Source organism: Mycetomoellerius zeteki, unplaced genomic scaffold (genome assembly GCF_001594055.1).
Source record: "Mycetomoellerius zeteki isolate Tzet28-1 unplaced genomic scaffold, Tzet1.0 scaffold114, whole genome shotgun sequence".
NCBI lineage: Eukaryota > Metazoa > Arthropoda > Insecta > Hymenoptera > Formicidae > Mycetomoellerius > Mycetomoellerius zeteki.
The window spans coordinates 1,267,849-1,288,261 of NW_017256062.1; the positions used below are offsets into that span (position 1 = coordinate 1,267,849).

Genomic DNA, 20,413 nt, shown 5'->3' on the forward strand with positions numbered 1-20,413 from the left:
TCTTATGAAGAAATAAAAAATTGGCTTGATAATTGGATCACTTCAAAACATCCAGACTTCTACCAGCGTGGAATTCGTTTATTGCCTGAAAGATGGGCCAAAGTTGTGGCTTTCGATGGAGCATTCTTTGAATAAAGTAAGAATGATTTATGTTATGTATGTCAAATCAATGCGTTTTTTTTTATCAAAAAATCCGTAAAGTCATACTTGTATACTTAATAAATTTGTTATTTGGAATGGTCCAAACAAACCAATGTTTAAATCAATAAGTACGATTGTTTGAATTTGAAACAATGTATATCTTTGTCTTAAATACATTATTTGTTTGAACAGATAATGTTTATCTTTGGCATTCACATGATCAAATTGTACTGCACAAACATAATTGATATAGCATATAGTGCTGTTCGTTTAATCCTGTTGTTAGTATAAGTCATTGTTTTCGTAATTTCGGCCAAAAATTATAATGGTTGTTCTAAAAAGACATTATTTGCATGGACCTCTACCATAACCTCTACCATAACTTCTATCAATATATTTTGCCATTTTCAAACAAATAATTTGTTTCATTGTTTGTATTTATTGTAACCAAATAATATATTATTTGATTGAAAGATATTACTTCAAATAATAATGTTATTTCTGTCAAACAATAGAAGTTTCTCGAATGAAACAACAAAATTTTTATTCAAACAAATAATAATTCGTATAAGCATATGTTGTTTCAATAAAACAAATTTTAGTCAAATAAATAGTGTGAATACTAAATCCAAAGAAACCTTTTTCTCTGTGTATTTTCATCAAATCATTCTTCAAAGTAGACCATCAAGTATCCATCGGAGATGCTATGTTGTCAATCGTCCGATGAAAATGCGTTGGATTTGTGCTGAATTAAAAACTCATTCTATATATATGTGTATATATATATATATTGTATTTTAGATCAATTGGATCTTTTGTAACTTTATTCAGTTATTTTGCCAGGTCACAAAGTTTCAAAGTTTCTTTTCTATGGATTTATGAGAGAAGATTGTAGGTATAAAAGTAAACTCAACTTTTTCATTAAGCACTTTCATAAACGCGAGGTGGCTCAACCAAATAAATTTAAAAATGACGGCCAAAAACATTGAAACAAAACGGTGCAATGTACAGTCATGAGGCATGTCATAAAAGGTGAAGCGGGGAATGCATGTGGTATGCAATTTCGGTAGACGCAGCGTGGCTGCGGGTCAATCACCGAACCGCGATATTGCTTATCGATTCCCTCTGCTTGATTGACATGCCTAGAAGCTGCAACAGACGCTCACGGCTTTATTTTTTCGAAAATCTGCAATCGAGTTTATTTTCTCTATCACTTTCCATCTTCCGCTCTACATAAATATTGCAGAAAAAATTTTTTGTTTCTGTGATATATAAAATATTCGAAGTCTTCAGCGCTTCTATTTATTTATAGCTTTCTAACAAAGTAAACTTTGTAAAATAATGCATTCGTTGACTAAGAGACGCGCCAGTTATGCTTGCATACCACAAAATATTTCATTGTTACACAACAAGAACAAACTATTATTAAGGACAACATGACGCTCGCAAACTCGCAAGAAAATTCTAAGTGCAAAGCTGGCTTATACCGTCGAGTTTAGGTTACGAAGCTTCTCAAGTATGTGTAACCACTGTAATAAGGGTTGCCTTTAATACTTCGAAAAGATCCTTATATGGTAGCATGTGTTCTTCATGATTTATTCTACGATATATCAAAAAAGATGTCTAGAGACATCGTAAGATAAATCACGAAAGACAGATGTATATACCATACATATGAGGATCTTTTCGAAATATCAAAGACGATCCTTATTACACACACTTGAGAAGCTCCGCGACTTAGCTCTTTCTATGAAATAACTATATCTTCCATAAATCAGTTAAAGAAGAATTGGTTCCAATTTATATATCTATAATATATCTATAAAAATTTTTCGATCTATCTTATGGTGCATCAAAAAAGATGTCTTCAGATTATATTTATAAATTGGAACTAATATTTTTTAACGTGATTTAAACAAGATCTAATTATTTTACAGAAAGAAAAGTTTTTTAAAATATCTAAAAAGATAGATACAGATCAAAAGTAATTTAATTGAACTATCAAAATAATTATGTAGAATACTCAAACAGAGGTTGCTAGAATGTCAAAACTGTTTGCAGTATGCTTATCGTACTTGAATTTTCTATACAATTATTTTGATAGTACAACAAAATTATTTTCAGATCTACCTAAATTTTCAGTTAACTCGTTCCTTCCATGTTTTCATAACTTTACTTATTATTAAATTGAATAGATACATAAATATTTAAAACAATCGATTTCTATTGGAATATTACTCAAGTTTACTAATATGCACGAATTGTACTTCATTTAATATTAAATAAGAAAAAACTTCGTTATTTATTCATATTCTTGAATCTTTATTTAGCAAAATGTTTTACTTGGATGTTACCTCCATTTTGTTTTAACGATGAAATGAGGACTGTTAGGATATTACCATATTCTAATTTTCACTTTGTTTTTATTCATCTTTGTTTTTTTATTATCCTATTGATTTTTGTTTAAATCAATAGGAATATTTTAAAGTTTTTTAAATTTCACCTCTATATTTGACCATTATTGTTGTTATTCCATATTACTGATAGCAATAACTTTGACATGATATACATATGTATATTAACAAGTACTGCATTTTTAGTCAGGTGTCCAGTACACTTCGAGAACATGTGACTCTTGACACTGCATAACTTCCTAGCATTTTTCTGACACGACAGAAGATGTATATCCTGAAACGTGAACGTTGATAGCAGGTCTCAACTCGACAGCCATCCAAACGAGAGACGCTTCCGCGAAAAGTCGTTCGCAAATTCTTCGCACCACTTTCTTGCTGGCGCTGGTCGTTCGCATTCATAGCACGTCTCGTGCAGTGTATCCGCGAAGATTCTACGAGAAATTGGAGCTTGACAATATAGAAACAGGCATATGCACGATTGTGATACAGTTTCTCAAATGATTACATTGTATCTATAGAAATTATATGAAAATTAATTCTAATCAGTATTCGCTCGGAAATTTCTTTAATTGATATTCGCGGATCCAGTGTACTTTAAATTAATGTATCTTTGCTTAAAGTTAACATAATTGAACGATTTTTTTTATTTTGATGATCAAAATCCGAGGAATAAGATTACATAATTTAAAATTGTGTAAAATTATGAAAAACATTTGTTATAAACAAATTTTCACATACTAGAAGAAAATATCTGGGTCCATTGGATTCGTGAATATCGATTAGAATTAAATCCGCCTGAAAGTTATGGTTTGACAAATTATAAAAAATAGCAAAGTTACACATTATACGTGCATTATACGTATAGATATATTGCATGATGTTTCATTGTGGACATTATAAAAGTAATGACTCTCGTAAAATGTGTCTGGTGCTTATATTTTGCTTGAAAATGGCGATAGCAAATGTATAATAGAGTGGCGTTTCCTTTTCGCGTTGCCTGCTTCTCGGAAACAAAATCAATAAATGGTTAAAGATAGAATGAATGATTGACTCTGTGTCTTTCTCGCGTCCCAGTCAAATCACACACGCTGTATTTCAGTCAGAAATGTCATCAAGTGGAATATGCGTAATTTACTATTTTCTGAACGAATCAACATTTAAAACACTTCATTTAGTAAGTAAAAATTAAATGCATAAAGAAACCATGCATTTTGCGACATGACAGGCATTATAAAAGTGAAAATTCTTTTAATAATTCCGTCAATAATTAATTGAAATAATTATTGAAAATTATAATTTAATAATAAAAGCTTCTAGTGTATGAAATATAGGAAACTGCTCGATAAATTGACATTTTCTCTCACAATCAATGAAGACTCGACATTGAAGGGATTAATGAGAAAAGGCAAACATGTTGCACCGTGTAAAAACATTCCTATTACCTTCGGTACTTCGGTACATAATCAATTGCTATCCGTTTCTTTTTAATGACAGATGCTAATTGCACGTGAGGTCGATAGTTCTTCAACTGCGCGCAAGTACGATTAATAGCCATGCTTTTTCAGCGAGAAAGAGAAGGAAACGAAGAAGAGAACGAGCAAGAGAAAAGAAACGACTTCAGCGCGAGTCCTCGCAGTCGGCCTAGCAGAAGAAATAAAGAAGCCAACTGACGGGGTTGGGAAAGAAAAAACATTTTACGATACCAGTTCACAGAGTAACAAATAATCTTTGTGGCATGTTGCGACGTGGACATTAACGGGGAAAAAGCGCATGGGGAATGTACGGATGAAGCTTTTATGCCATGCTACGTCGATAACTTTGTGCGAGGAAGGGTGCTTCGGGAAGAACGTCAGCTGTAAGCGTCGTTCTGTGGCGGAATAAACCTTTCTTAAAAATATTCTTCGCGCTCTCTCTCTAGAGAGGAAGAAAATGCGTAGGATCACGCACAGCACGTGAATACTTAGAAATATATCTATCAGGATATTCTCAAAGAATATCTATAATATGTAGACGAATATCTAGGATATTTGTAGAATAAGATCAGAAAAACATTTGACAAAACCCGCATCTAAAAAGCATCAAGAAATTTAAAGGAACTTAAAGATTCATCCAGAATATTCGAATATATTATATAATGTACAATATCCGAGTAATATTAAGGAGGTTTTCAAAAAATATTCAAAAATGTCCTCGAGAATACCCACTGCTGTGTAGGAGTAATCTTTTCGGTACTACGCATTCGACAGCGTGGAAAAGGATCTGTTCTCGGGCGAACGAAAACAGTGCGAGTCGAGATGGTAGTAAGTCGATGAGGGTAGAAGCCGGAGTGGAAATGAAAAATCGCCGGCGCGGCGCCGTCGAGCCACAAAAGTAACCACCTACTAGCTCTTATGTACAGATAAGAGTAAATAACGAGGCCGACAGGCACGCGGAAGAGAACTAATTCGCTGCATATTTCACGCACGTTCGCCCCGCGGCTACTTCCGAGAATAGGTAAAAGGATTAATCGCGGCTCTGTCCTTCTCATGCTCATTCTTTTTATTTCAGATATGTTTATTTGCTGTATTATGTATTTCTGAAAAGATATTAATAGAAAACAGAAAAATCCTTTATACAGCAGCTTATTAGCATAAACACACTTTAATCTTTAAAATATCTTTCCGATTTTCAAATACTTTTACATTTAATTAGAGAATATAATTTATATGTATATGTATATATATATATATATATGTATATATATATAAAACAAAAAATAATGTAAGTAAAAAGGAAAACGTTACGGTACTGTTTGCATAAAAAATTGTCTAGCAAACATTGAAGAAAACATGAAATAATAAGAAAAAATAAAAATAAACGTCTTTTATCTAACAAATTTATTAATTTAATATAGATTTTGTTAACGTTATAATAATCACAGAGTATTCATAAAAATGCGATAGTAAATGTAAATATTTACCAGTGAGAAATGTACCGGCTTACCTTTTCACCGCTATCGCTAGGCAAGTAAAACGTGAGAACCGTGAGAAACGATATCCCCATACAGGGGATGATAATGTTCACTGTGTAAAAGAGGGTTTTCCTCCTCATCGTGATGTTGAACGTGATGTCCAAGTAGGGCTCGTCACAGCAAGTGTAAAACTTCTCGTTCCTGCGAGAAGAAAAGACGCAAGAGACATTGCGGTTAATCGTCGGATCGATAAACGAGTGGAAGGGAGCGTTAGGATTAAAGCGATGAAGTGAAAAGAAAAAAAAAATCGCCTAAAGAACGTAAAAATTCCGCTATTCAGGACGGAGAGAAGCGTTTGTATTCGACAATAAGTACGTTTTAAGTAAGTAGGGTCGGCGGTGAGCGAGACTTATGAGGAAAGTTTCGCAGGATCGTATAACTCCGTCGAAGATCTCTCTAAGTCGGTAACTCGGTTCAGACTATTCCCTTACGTCCCTCTAGTCTGTCCCCCTTTATTCAGGCCAATAGTCTTAAACTGGAGCCAGTAATGTTTTGTGTCGTGAATAAATTTGAATTACTTTATTTTTCAAACATTCAATTTTTACACGAAATTAGGCGATTTTTGGCGTGATTCAGTATAGCAACCAAAGTGTACCAAACTACACCAGAATAACGTTTTCACGTATTTAACCATTAGTAATAGAGGCATATAGCTAGCCGTTTAACTTATGTCTTATTCTCTCTATGTTGTCTCTTTTATTATATATCACGTCAAAATAAGAAATTATTTTTAAACAGTATATCGTATTCGTGCGTATAAAAAAACCTAGTAATTTTTTAACATAATAATTGTTCATTCAGATTATGAAAATAAGTTCCATTCCTACCAATAACAATTTTGACGTGTACCAAACGGTAGCTTATTGAAACAATTCTAAATATATATAGAGAGTTGCCATATCAAAAATTTTAAAACCAGAACTTACAGACCAAAAAACCCAGACATTTCGCTTGAAACCGGACTCATATAAAAATGCATGTATATTAGTAAAATTGATCAGAACAGTAAACGAATAATTATTTATTATTCCTAATTGTTCCTTAGTGGTACTAATTTAATGTAAGAAATTGACCAATTATATAGTTGATTATTTTTTTCAGCTTCTCACATTCAACTATGATTGGTCAGTTTTTTATAGCTTAAGGATTACTACTCCTATTGTAAATCAGGAGTATAGAATAACGTGAGAGAGAAGTCAAAGTAAAAAATTTAGAAGATTCTCTAAAACCTCATAATTATCTCGGATGCATTTGGAAAACCTTCCCCCTCCGGACGTCCCTAGACGCCCTGAAAAAGAAGATAGATAGCAACTCTAAAAAAATATAAGAAAAAAAATGTGAATTGAACGATTTCTTGAAGATTGACCTAAATTTTGTAATCTCTAACTTACAATAACATACAATTTTTTCTCGAGAGTCATCGTTGTAATTGACTTTATCTACTTGTTAGATCATAATTTTTCGTAAAGAGGATTCAATCTTCAATACGTGACAAATAAGAGCGTTTAAATCGAATGTGGCATCGATTCGGGTAAACGGAAAGTACAATACCGATGCCGAAAGTGTTCAAACGTTAAAGCATCAACATTTCGAAATATCTTGAACATCTCTAGTGGCAGGACACTTCAAGTATCTGTGACAACATTTTACTACTATGGCAGCTTCCGGAAGTAGAATCCAATTCCCGTTTGCATCGCGGCACACCGAATATCGGGAATCGAATCTTGCCCGAAGCAGCTGTTCGCTTATGCCAGGCTAGCATATTGAATGTGAAGAAGAGTTTCATAAGGAAAAAGAAAGGAGCCTTTTCTAGAGCGCTTTGAGATTTCGATGCCACTGCTATACTTGAGAATCTTGGAGATTAGATTGAGATCTTATCCAGAGAAAATAGATGAACTTGGCAAATCTCATATTGAATATAAGACAATAAACCGTAATCGCTTTGTATTCAATATGAGAATACATATTTGATTTATAAGATCTCAAATTCAAGTCCTTATATTACAATTTTCCCAGATAGAAGAAAGTCTGCAGTCTTCTAACTGACTGTCAGCATATTCGAGCAGAAAATGACGGCAGTCTGCGATCAACTGCGTCCGCATTAGGCTTGTGTTAACATCGCCTATCGACATAATGTGAAGGCAAATTGGTAGAAACTGAGCAGATCCTGCCGACATTATCTGATTCTGTTATGTTTTTTCCTAGCAGTCTGTTCGCAGTATACTGTTCAATACTGTTCAACAGTATATTATGTAAATCTAATTCTGTAACAATTCTGTTGCTATTTTGTTGGCATAATGTGTAGCAGATATTTAAAAAATCTGCTTTCTACAGATTTGGCTATCTGGGTTTATGAAATATCGCGTATAAATGAACAAATTCAATAAAATTGTGATCACTTTTTATAACAATATATGTATATAGAGAGTATATATGCAAATAAAGATGTATGCTATATATTTGAAGATCAAACGCCAACGAATACTTACCGAACTGCAGGAACTTCTAAAATGTCCCATTCTACCGACATGTAGAATTCGGACAGGTCAACTCCCACATCCACCACGTTGCTCCCCGATTTTTCGTCCATGTGTCTTAGATCGACCTACGTGACAGAAAAAGCGGCTGGCATTAAGCTCGCGCGTAAAAAGTCGCCATTGTTGAAACGTTCGAACTCCATGCCCACGTAATTCATCTCTGACGTACGAGCGTGCAGTCGGAGGGCTCTTGTACAACATAAAACATATACAAAAGATTCTATATTTCTTTATTATATTTCTCCAAATTGTAAAAGGAGATTTATAGTGAATACATTGATACACCGTTTATCATAGCTTCAGTCTACAACTGCACACTCGCGTTAAAAACGCTTGCTTGATTACGAACAATAATAATTCTGAAATAAACTTTCAGTGCATGTCTTGAGATGCACTTGGTGTTCGCAGAAGCGCAGAGGGAGCTAATTGTCAAGGAATCAAAAAACGGAGCGTCGACTGTGGTGGTCCGCAACAACAGGACACTCTAGAGCAGCAACTAGATCAGCGGAATATCGCCTTTATATACATATCGATATCTATGTGTGCACCACATTGCAGAGTAAAAGGAACACGCAGTCAAAGAAAGAAATCAGACTAGAGCACTCGATTCGGTTTCACTCATGAATTCAGGGCCATAACAGCAGCTATGCACCTAATGCTAACGAGGTATTCCATTTAGCCGCGACTTTTGGGTGTAAATGTTTTTTCTAGCTGTTGACAGTGACTTTTGATCTGTAGACTGCCGTAGAAGTTTTGTATAGCTCAGAAAATAAATTGATGGAATTCCTTACCCAGAAGAGAAATTGGTTTTCGTAAATCTAAAACTATCCCCTCCAATTTGTAACAATCGTTTTTTCCGGTGATATTGTCATGAACTTGTGATTATCTACAATAAACTGTTTCTTCGTACAACGATTTGTATTTCTGACTTGGAAGTAATATTTATTATACATTCCAATCCTATGAATATTTTTTATATTTTATAAACAATTACTATACAAAATCAATTTACAACATTTATTTTGTAAATTATTCCAGAAAAAATGTATATTTGTTCTATTTGTACTGCGAATTGTACAGTTAAAGTTGTACACCTTGAAAAGTTTACTGTATATTATGATTACGATAGCAACTATTGTCGAACCAATTTCGCCGATGTAGAATTAGTTTGCCTCATCAGGAATAATTCCGCCGTTAAGTTCCTAACATTGTCTTCTGTGAAGCCATTTGAGCGTCATGCAGCAAGATTAAACCCAGCGGCGGCTTTAATGTTACGTAAGTGTCTAACCATTGGTTCAGGCGATCGCTCGCTGCAGTGGTATTACCGTGAAATACCTCGGGCAGACGCATCTCCGGTGATTCAAGTAACGGTGCGCTTGCGGACGATACTTTGTCACTGCTGCGAGGCGAGATTAAAGCCGGCAAACAATTTCGATACAGCGCCGGTGATCGCGACTCCGAAGAATGCAATCGCCCTGAATTGCCTCGAAATCTGACGAGCCATTCGATTTTGCAACGACAAAGAAAGACGTCCTATTATAAATCACGTACGTCTATTTCGCTGAGAACGTAATTCTGTTACAAATTTTTTTCAAGAGATCGTTTGTCTTTTAAAATGAATTTTCAAATGTATTTAGTAAAAACAGTTGTTGTAAACAAAATTAGTTAAACTTATATCTTCTCTCTCCCGTATATATTTTCGATTAAAAATTGTGTCCAAGAAACAATTTTATCTCTCTATAATAAGACTATAATAAGACTTTAAAGCACACATCTTTTTTTACATTCAAATTTCTTAAAACTTGATACAAGGAATTTTTGGAGTCACTGATTACGAATATGCAATCAGATTTTGAAAATTTTTTAAATGACATATTGAGAAGACAAAAATAGGTCTAGTTACTTAAAATTGGATAGATACTCGGGAGTTTTTAGAATCGCTGGTAATAAATCTGAAGTAAAAATTTAAAAATTAAAAATATTTACTCGGATTCAATATGACGGATTCATAATATAAAAAATTGATTGATTAGTTATTACTGATTAGTCACAAATTACCGAGTATAAATTTTTATGGAAATTCGAGTGCATTTTGTATTTGGGCTTGCCATTTTAAGTCTACCATTTCGAATTTGATAATTTTTTGCTTATATTCGAAATAAGTGATCTCAAAAACGTATACGAACATTGTTTTTTATACAAATCAATCTATTTTGATCATATTGAATACCATTTTTTAAATTTTTACTTTATATTCAAAATCAGTGATCTAATAAAAAGAGTACAATTTGATGATGGTTATATCAAATCCAATTACTTTATCACATCACTGTGAAATTAAAAATTTTTAGTTGAGATTCGGATTCAGCGATTCATAATACTGCTAGATATGAAGTTACAAAAAATCAGCTGCAGAGAAGATACCTTTTTTATTTTTTAAAAGGTGTTATATAAATGTAATACCAAAGCTTCAAAGGGTTAAATCCAATTATGTAGATGTATTGCTTGAAATTCTGCTTAAAATGAGAATTATACTAGAGAACGCGCGTACTTCACACCTGCTGTAAAATAACATTTCAATTAGGTTCACGCGAAATCGAGGTGCTGCTGATGGAATTAATTAAAGGCGACGTGTATGGGATACCGCACCATCTGATCTTGGTGAACTTCGCTAAAGATCCTTTGAAGTGTAGACAGGCTGTCTCATTAATCTCGCGGGTAACCGGACGGAAACGGAATTTAAAGAATATGCATTATTAGTCGAAGCACGTCGCACAATCCTTTTTCTCTAAAAATTGTGTTATCTTGCACGTCTCGTAATCGTTACGTGTGATTCGTCAGTTCCGCATTTATCTCGCCAATTTACTTCCGTTCCACGGAAAAAATTTATAGTATCTACTTTCTTTTCCGCGATGTCACTTTATTACAATTATTATTCATTTATCATTATATTCTTATACATTCATTCGATGTTTAACTCATATTTTTCTCCTGCCTTTTAATGTCATTTTCTTAATAAAAACACTATAATTTATTTTCTAAACAAATTAATTTAATATACTGAGTATTTTTGTACATATAAATAATTATTAGAACTATAAATAATTAAAACATTTAGGAAAAATGTTTTTTTATAGATTCTTAAGTTTTATCAAGAATTATAAATTTCTCAAATTCACGATAGAATCGAAATAAAAAAAATATTTTAAAGAAAAATTTCATTACACTCTCACAATGATATGTGTATGTATTTTCTTTATAGCTATATATTTTCTACTCGGACTTCCCGAAAAATAAATAAAGAATTCTGCGTGGCACTTTTCCAAACTGCGTTCATGTTCGTTTTAGACTAACTGACGTATAAAGGGAGATAGAAATGCCCGATAGAAGCTTCTGACAATTTGTGAACATTTCTGTGTGAGTTGGGAAGAAGAACAGACGGGGACATAAGTTACAAAGAACGCGAGAAACGCGCGTACTTTTTAAGCAGTGATGAATGTCGCCGGAAGATCTTTCAAAGTTGCAAGGACGGAAAGGAATCGATTGGTACAAATGGTTAAAACATTATAACATCGGTCAATCGACATGCAGTTGACGTTTCTTGAACCTCTTTGATCGTGCTGAGATCGAGAATGTTTCGAATTTTTCAGTGCCCGCTGGTAATGCACTCTGTGGTTTATAAAAAAAAAGGAAACTCTTATCTTTGTCCAGAGAACTTATAACAATGTACTCCAATTTTGTAACTCTTTGACTCAATATTGTTGTATTGTTGTTGCGTAGCTTTAAAATACCATATTATATATATATTTTTTTATATATATAAATATAAGGGTTTAAATATAGTCAATTGTAAACTACATTTAGACGGCCACGTATCCATGAGTTAGTGAGCGTTGGTGAACGCTCATTTCAACACATTCGCAAGTAATGTATATTCTCTAAACATAATTTGTATTTAACCACATCGTAATTAACCACATTTAAATCTTTATATTTAAAAAATTACTGCTTTAAATAAAAAAATTATAAATAATATTTTCACTTAATAGGAAATAAAGGTCCATAACAGTCAAAGCTTTAATGTTTAAATAATTCAATGTGAATTTGTTAACCAAAGATCCAGCTTCAATCGTTATAGGTCTTTAGTTCTTATTTCCTATTAGTTGTGTTTTCATATGTGCGGTTCAATAAAATTTTTATTTTTCACTTAATTTTTCGAGGACCTTGCTGTGATATTTTTATTTGCGAATTTCGGGTCACTCTATATACAGGGAGAAAGTATGTATATCTTTCTCTCTCGTAGGATTTTGACAAAATAGCATATAGCCCGATTTTGTGTTATAAGGTCTCTAAACTTCATTGTAAACGTCAAAAGATTTTCGCGGACGTTAAAGAATTCTTGCAAAAATAATGGCGCGCGGTAGACGCTTCTTTATTGACTTTGATGGAGAGGAGGAGATGACACCGTCGCGAATCTTTTTACGGAAGGATCGTCAGCTGAGACAGCTGGTTCGCGATTGCCGATACGTCGGAGATTGTTTTACCGAGATAGTCACGGTAGTTTCACACGTCCCATTTATTGCATCGTTGCCTATTGCTTTTGTTACACTGCATATAATCGATCGTGAAAACAATTTCAACTTCACCTACATTCACGAGACGAAACGAAAATATCGTTTTGTTTTTGTCTCTTTCGGTCTTCAAACACAACGAAATTTTGCAAACTTCGGATATTTTGTGATATATATATTGAATTCATCGCTTCGTGAAAATCGACCTTCCACACGAACCACGAGAACAGGAGCTTTGCTGATCGAAAGATTAGTGTTGATCTTTTGATGCGATAAAGGCGAGCTTGATGTGATGGAGGGTAGGTTGAAAGGGTGATTCGATGAGGCGGTTTAGATAGCCGGGCTTACGGCGTCTAGACACGGCGAGGGAAGATATGCGAGGGGGATGATGGCGAAAGGCGGTACGGGGTGCTGTATTCGCAACGAAGAGCGCGGGCTCTCGCATAGTGGGCGTTTAAATTGCACTTTGTGGCGGTGCGAGCCAGTGCACGGCCACTTAACATTCTAAAATACTCGCCAGTTTTTCCTCGAGTGTGCTTCGCTCCATCGGTACGCCGTATTGTAATTCATTTTAATTGCAACCACTTTCACGATTGAGAACAGTAAAATTTATTAAATCGCGAATGTAACAGATATGCAATCTAGGTTAACAGATAATAGACCGCGCTGTTCTTGAAAAGAATTTGTCGTTTGCGAGAAATTTCCTTTTTTCCCTTTTTTCATGAAAGCTGTATCGAGATTAATAAAATTTTACAGAAAGTAATAACCATCTCTTCCTCTCTTCATAATTTTCTTCTGTCTTTCCTTCTTTTTTTGTCATCGATTTGAGAGATGAACGTCAACAAATATTTGGAGGCCAGTGTACGTTGGGTTTTTTAAAATATTTTTTCTTCAATAAAAAGTTTTACCGTGACAAGCCAAAAAATAACATTGTGAGAGACTGTAGCTGCCCTTACTCAAGTTTCTGTATTTCTGTCGCTTCTCTTTTTATTCTGTGTCACCATTTAAACGGAAAGAATGCGGACCAAATAATTTCGATGCGTCCACGTCGAGTTAACTAATTGCGTTTCTTCGGGTCCGTAGCTTTTTGTCGGTGTACTTGACGTCGACGAAGAAGTTGCGATGGACGGACGAATCGATTCGTGTGACAGTGATTTTTTGTCATTAGCTATCGGTATGACATTTACGGAACGGCGCGATGATGAATTGCGGACGATGGATGATGGATGCGGCGATTGTCGCTGACTTTTTTTTTCACGATGGTATCGTCCCTGTATCTCTTTGTTACGCGCGTTTCATCGAAAGCCTTGGACAACGGAGATCTTTAATTATTTCCGGAAGTTTGCCGTATAATGAGATAACAGAAAGAAAGAATTGCGAATGAACGGATCCGCCGCAGTGTAAGATGAATAATCGCGAGATTTGCGAGGTTTGCAAAGTGAAACTCGAGATTTGTGAAATTCTCATTTTATGAAGAAAATGCTTTTCTCTAGAACGAACGTACTTCATTCTAAGCAGACTTAATTTCGTGTTTTATCCTTCTACAATCTTCTAGATTACGTCAATCTTAGGAACGCAAACCCTCCAAGCGTTGAAAATACAAACAAAGTAAATTCAATTTCTCAGGAATGATTCATGTACAATCAAAGCATGTGCACGTTAATGTTTTGCTTTATTAAAACTTCAAATACATAAAATATCCAAATTATTCAAATACATAACTAATTGTAATTGTTTTAAAAAAAAATCAAACGTTATTAAAATGTATAACAAATATAATATATAACATTATAACTTATACGTGTTTAAATTAAGAATTTTATATAAACTTTTTTTTGTTAATTTTATAAATTAATATTGATAATCTTATAAATTTTATATAATTTTAATCTTTTAGAGTTAATTTCCCTCAGATTGAAAATTGAGCCACTCTCTTTTACAAGACTAGCTCAATCTTCACTCTTTAGAGAGTGAGATTTTACTCCAATATATTTTGAGAGTATATAATCCTGTTTTCTTATAATTTGTTACAAAAGTTATATTACGGAATTTCTTAAAACTTAATGTCAAACATAACGTGCTCTATTTATATTCTCAACGTTTCAATTGTTATAAAAGTTACTAAAAAATACAGTATACAAAAGTTGATGACACTTTGAAAATTTCGATAAGTTGCGCAACTTTCGCGACATTCGCACGAGAATCTCTTGAGTGGACGACACATAGGCCGTGCAAAGTGGTTTGCATGGTATTAGTCAGTGCATAAAGTCACGTGTTTGCAACCGAATGAAATCATAGTTTGCATAATACCATCCGGCAAGCGCCCCCGTTTCTGCAAGCGTGAACTTGAGCTTTCATAACTGCGTTTTGTGCTTTCGTTTGGCTGCACAGGCGACCTAAAACGAGCCTTTCCAGTCCCGATTTAATCCGTGACATGAAATGCGGAAAATAAATGGCCGTTTCCAGAAGTGAATAAAATGGTATTGTCCAAATTCTAACCAGAATTTTTTTATGCAATATTTGCTCTACTTTTTTTTAACAAAAGTGCAGTATTTTAAGCGAATAGAAACAATTCTTTGAGTACAAAATGGTAATTAAATCGTTCAAATACAAATAAAATTCTTTTGTCGTTGCAAACGCGATTCATTTATCTTATCGCAATTTATCTAGTAAACGACAAAAAGATTTATCTATTGAACAACGAAAAAAATCGTTATTGGATATCGAGCAAGAACTCGTTGATTTCAAGTTCTGACAAACTCGACGGATCAATCAAATTTTAACGAGAAGTTCATGTTTGAAACGAAGTTAAGGGTACAAAAGTGACAATAATTGGATCCTTGGTTGATTGAACATTTGTAAATTAAATTAAAATGCTGTTGCCTTATTTGCTCTTTCAAAACATACCGATTTCCTTTATTACGGAATTAACACGACTGTTGAGTTTGTGTGTTGTTAACACATTCATTCATCAAGCAATCCATAAAAAGCAATAAAAAATTTTTCTATTCAATTATAACAAATATTAAAGTCACATTAATATATCCAGATTTAAAAAGCAGGAATATATAATCGATCGGTGTTCATCCTTTTTAAACATGTTGTAAAAGAAAGACAATATTGAACAAAAAGTGATAACAAAAATTACTCCACGTCTTCGAGTAAGCCACTGAGTTTCTGAAAAAGCTTCGCCATGCATCTGACGTTGGCATCCGACAAGCATTAAAATGAAAGAACTTAATGAGAAAGATGAAAAAAAGATAAATTCAGTACGGGAAAAAGATGTGTCTAAATGGACCAACCATTGTTGTTCATGATTTTGTTTTTTTCTGTATAATGCAATCGCAGAATTAAATAAATTTTGCATCATATGGGAATTGCCAAATGAGGAATCGCAAATAGTAATGCAAACATTTAGCGAGGGAGAATATGAGACAGAAAGCTGTAAAAAGCCATTTCAGAGATTTTAAGAACATTTTATAAAACATAGATAGGTTGTAGTTGCATTGAAATCCCGGATTTCCAGGAGATTAGATTAATCTGATTCAGCAATTCGCTGTTTTTTTCTAGATGTGTCATTTACGACATGATAGAAAAAAAGGGAAATATAATTAATTAAGCTAACTCTGAGAAATCTTGATGTAACCAGCTTTAAAGATTTTTCTTAAGCGTCTTTTCGTGGGTTTCCTCGTTTTCGTTCCTTATTTATGCCTATCAAGCCCGTGACCTCTCATTTATGCAATCAAGAACGTTGCTCGTGTATCATCGCGCAAGGGGGAAGTGGCTTCACCGGAAATAGCACCCCGGAGAAGCAGGAGATCGAGATAAATCGGGCTAATGAATTCCACATTGGAATAGCGTCGCTCGATCGTTGGCAATTATCGAACGACCCACATTTTACGTTGCGGAAAACTCTCACGGATGCTAAACACTCGTCATCGGTCTTCTATCGATGATAGAAGATAACGATTCAATCAATAATAGGTGCCATGTTTTTCTGATAAAAGCAACATCATCACATATCGATTGCAATGTCGAATGGTCAAAACTTCAATGACGCTAAAACCAAATAAAATATTCTTGGATTTGATGTCGTTAAAAGTGATTGGACATAACTTTCTCTCTCTCTTAAAAGAGAGAGAGAGAGAGAGAAATTGAAAAGATTTTCTACTATTTTACTGTCAAATTAAATATAATTAAGAAGTTTTGAACTTTGACGTAATGGGTTAAAAATGTAACCGGTATCTTCGAATTTGGATTTATTGATTGCGAATGAATACTCTCGGATTTACATCTGTTAACTGAAAATGACAAGAATATTTCTGGAATTTATTTTGTTGACAAAACGTGGTTGAAATATTTTTAAATCCGATTTTTACAAATCGAAATTGATTCAAATATTTTCTTGTTGATTTATAAACGTGGAATATCTGATTGCGTTTGCACACAAGACCTTAAAATCTGGTCTTATATTTTACATAGTATCCCGCAAGTAATTGTCTCTACTTACACATGCTTTCACGCATACAATCCGTGCATAGATCTAAATACATATCTTATGGTTACTTGCGGGTGACCTTATAAAATACCGGACGAGACTTCGGGAGTCTAACCGTTGCAATGCAAATTGACAGAATGGATTAGCTTTAGTCCCGGATTGGATTAATTCTCGGAACTGATTGCGCTTGATTGCAAATAACATTATTATTCGTTATCCTCACGAACAAGTGAATCGACGAAGTTACATCGATAGTGAGAGACGTGCTTATCCTGATTGGATCTGTGTTGAATTTTCATGTTATTCACGTGGTTTCGATAATTGGAGTGACAATTTCTCAATCAGCAATATGCAAGGACATTTTGACAATCATAGATTGATTGAAGAATAGTGGAATAATTTTACAGGCATGGTCAGTGAGATGCAACATTGATATTTGCAGTTCCGGAGTTATTTATTTAATTTAAAGATTTAAATTTGTTATTTTATTACGATATTTTTTTTCAAACAGTATTTGTTGTACAAACATATCTTCAATTTTGGTGGTCGAGAATAAAAAAAAGTTTTAACAAGAATGTTTATTCAATTTGCTCGTACAAAGTATTGAAAAATTTGCGACTCACAAGATATTTAATTAACTGGTCTGAATCAAATTTTTACGTAACAGTAAAAAGAATTTTCTGATCAGTGTAGATTGCATTGCTTATTATGGCAATAAAATTCATGGATTTTTGCACACAGAGAAAACGTATATATTATATAGTACAAAATTAATAAAATTCATCTTTAAAACATTATGTTAATTCCTTATCAAAATTCAAGTCAATTTTCTATTGATATACTCTGACGATGACTTAAAAAAAAGTCGAAACGTTCGTATTAATAAAGAAATGATATAAACTTGATACTTAGTTTTATTGAATATATATACGCTAATTCTAATTGCGTTTACTCTCAACTGTCTACATCTCACACTAAATATTTATTGATTTCGAAAGCCTCGGTCAAATTAAAAATTTGACATTTTTATATTTTTATAATTCTTATTAGAATTTAATTATATATATACGAGTATATATAGTTGAGACGCTATTTCACTACAAATTTATAGTTACTGATACGACTTTTTTCTCTGAATGCAGAGAAGATGGCGATGACGAGGATATCATCGTACCTGAATGATATAAATCGAAAAGAAGAATGCATGCATATATATTCGTATCTATGCATGAAATACATTTATCTATGTCACCACAATATTATTATAATCGGAAAAGTCTGTATTTTCCTCAGTTTCTGCATCTTTCACTTATATAACATTGACTTATATTTAAAAAGAATAACGATTTATTCCCAGAAAAGTATTCTTATTCTTACAAAGAAATGGAAATATAATGTCTGACGGATGTATTTTATCAATAAAATATATAATTGACACGAGGCGCTATAACTTTTCTTCATAACTTGATCGAAATAATTAAATATTTCAATAGCTCGTTCGATTCTTCGAAGAAGTATAAAGTTAAGAAGTAACTTAATCTTGTTTAATTTATTCTCCAGTTATTTAATTTAAATTCTATAAAAATTAAATCACAGACGTGCCTTATATAAAATATAGATAAACAACTGATTAACATGTCTTAGAAGAAAATATATAAGTTTTTTCTTTGAAGATAATTAAATGCAGTGAAGACAATGTTTAATGTAAAAAAAGAGCATGTGCTATTTAGAGATTTTTTGATCCCATGCAAATAAGTTCTTGATGAATAATAATAATAATCTGTGACAGAATAAAAAGTTCTTCGTTCTAAAATATCACCGATATCGTGATACAAATATAATTAATATGTATACTTTATTATTTGTAATTTAATATTAATAGCAAACTGAATCATATATGTTTGGGGAGTAGTTCTAATAAATTTCTCCCGTTTTGAGAAAATTCCTATTTATCACCTAGACTTTTTTCGTAGCAATTTTCCCGGAGCGATACTTAAATGCCGTCCTCGAGGGAGATACCATGCGCCAGGCGCATCCTCGAGCACAGCACGTAGCCCGTGGAGAATCGGAGGTGGCTTTATCTGAGAGTCACTAAGCCGTAGCTTCGACGGATGCACGTTTCCTATAGTTTGCCTAATTGTGCTAGGTCGGCGACCTGAACGGCGGCCCGTGTGCGAATCAGATTAGATCGTAAGCACCTGCACCCGGGGTGAGAGCACCGTGCAGTATTGAGATTGCGAGGAACTCGTGTGGAGTGAGCTTGTAGATCGAGTTTGCGGACCAAGCCTGTTTCAGCTGTCTCCCTTTCTGTTCTTGTTACGTACGTATGTATAATCCTCGTTACGCAACCCCGACCGCAGCTCTCACAATATCAATTTTTTTCCTTTTCAGACAACACGTTACAAACGCCTGTTATTTTGAAACATCAAAGCGATCGGCTTCTGAATGTTTTCATTATTTCGTCCATTCTTATTTGTCTACAGTAATAACGTGAAGATCCTACCAGAAAGAAGTTGTATTTTGAAGATTCATACAAACGGATAAAAGACAATCCTGCGAATACATGAAGAGTATTCTTTTCCTAGAGAATTTCCGACAAAGTTGTTTTTTTAATGTGGATAGCGTGATATCAGCTGCAGAGATACATTTCTTTGTTGTTTCTGAAGAAAAGCGAGAAAGTGACTTAATTCGTTGTGAAAACGAGTTCCGTATAGAATTCTTTCGAGAAGATGGAACTGTTCTACCAGCAACGGGATGAAACTTTTTTCATAGACATCAGCGAACTTGCTAACGAGTTAGCTGATTTCCAGTCAGATTTCTTAGCTTGAAAGTTTCTCAAGCAAACAAAAGCGCGAGCGGAATTATTCTCGCGTTACCATAATATTCAATCTGTTGCACTCCCATTTTAACAAAGAAAAACAAAATCTTGTTTTCACTCAGCGGATATGACTTTTCTCTATTGCGGTTTCCGAGTTCCATTTCTTGGAGATTCAGATGTAATATTTGCAAAACGAGAAAATCACAGTTTTGTAGCTTGCGGAATGTATATAGGGGAAAGTGGGAGAATTGTGCGCAGCGGGTAATTGTGCGCATCCTGGTTTGGTACTTTTCCAATGGATGAAGACATCACTGTGGTGAAATTTTTACGCAGGAGGTCGTCCTCTTAAGATATAACAAAAGATACGACGTAAATACTAACCAGGGAAATACAAAAAAGTGAAATCACATCTTTTCTTGTTATT

The 20,413-nt window shown here is 33.8% G+C and overlaps 1 protein-coding gene across 1 annotated transcript in view; it reads right to left on the reverse strand.

The window, feature by feature from the left end:
- Positions 1–20,413, reverse strand: part of nAChRalpha4 (nicotinic acetylcholine receptor alpha4) — a 197,192-nt gene that overhangs the window by 44,091 nt on the left and 132,688 nt on the right. Inside the window, exons 6-7 of the mRNA XM_018457315.1 lie at positions 8,055–8,170; positions 5,538–5,706 (exon numbers count right to left, since the gene is read on the reverse strand). Of these exons, the coding sequence (XP_018312817.1) occupies positions 5,538–5,706; positions 8,055–8,170 (285 nt within the window). The remainder of the gene's footprint in view (positions 1–5,537; positions 5,707–8,054; positions 8,171–20,413) is intronic.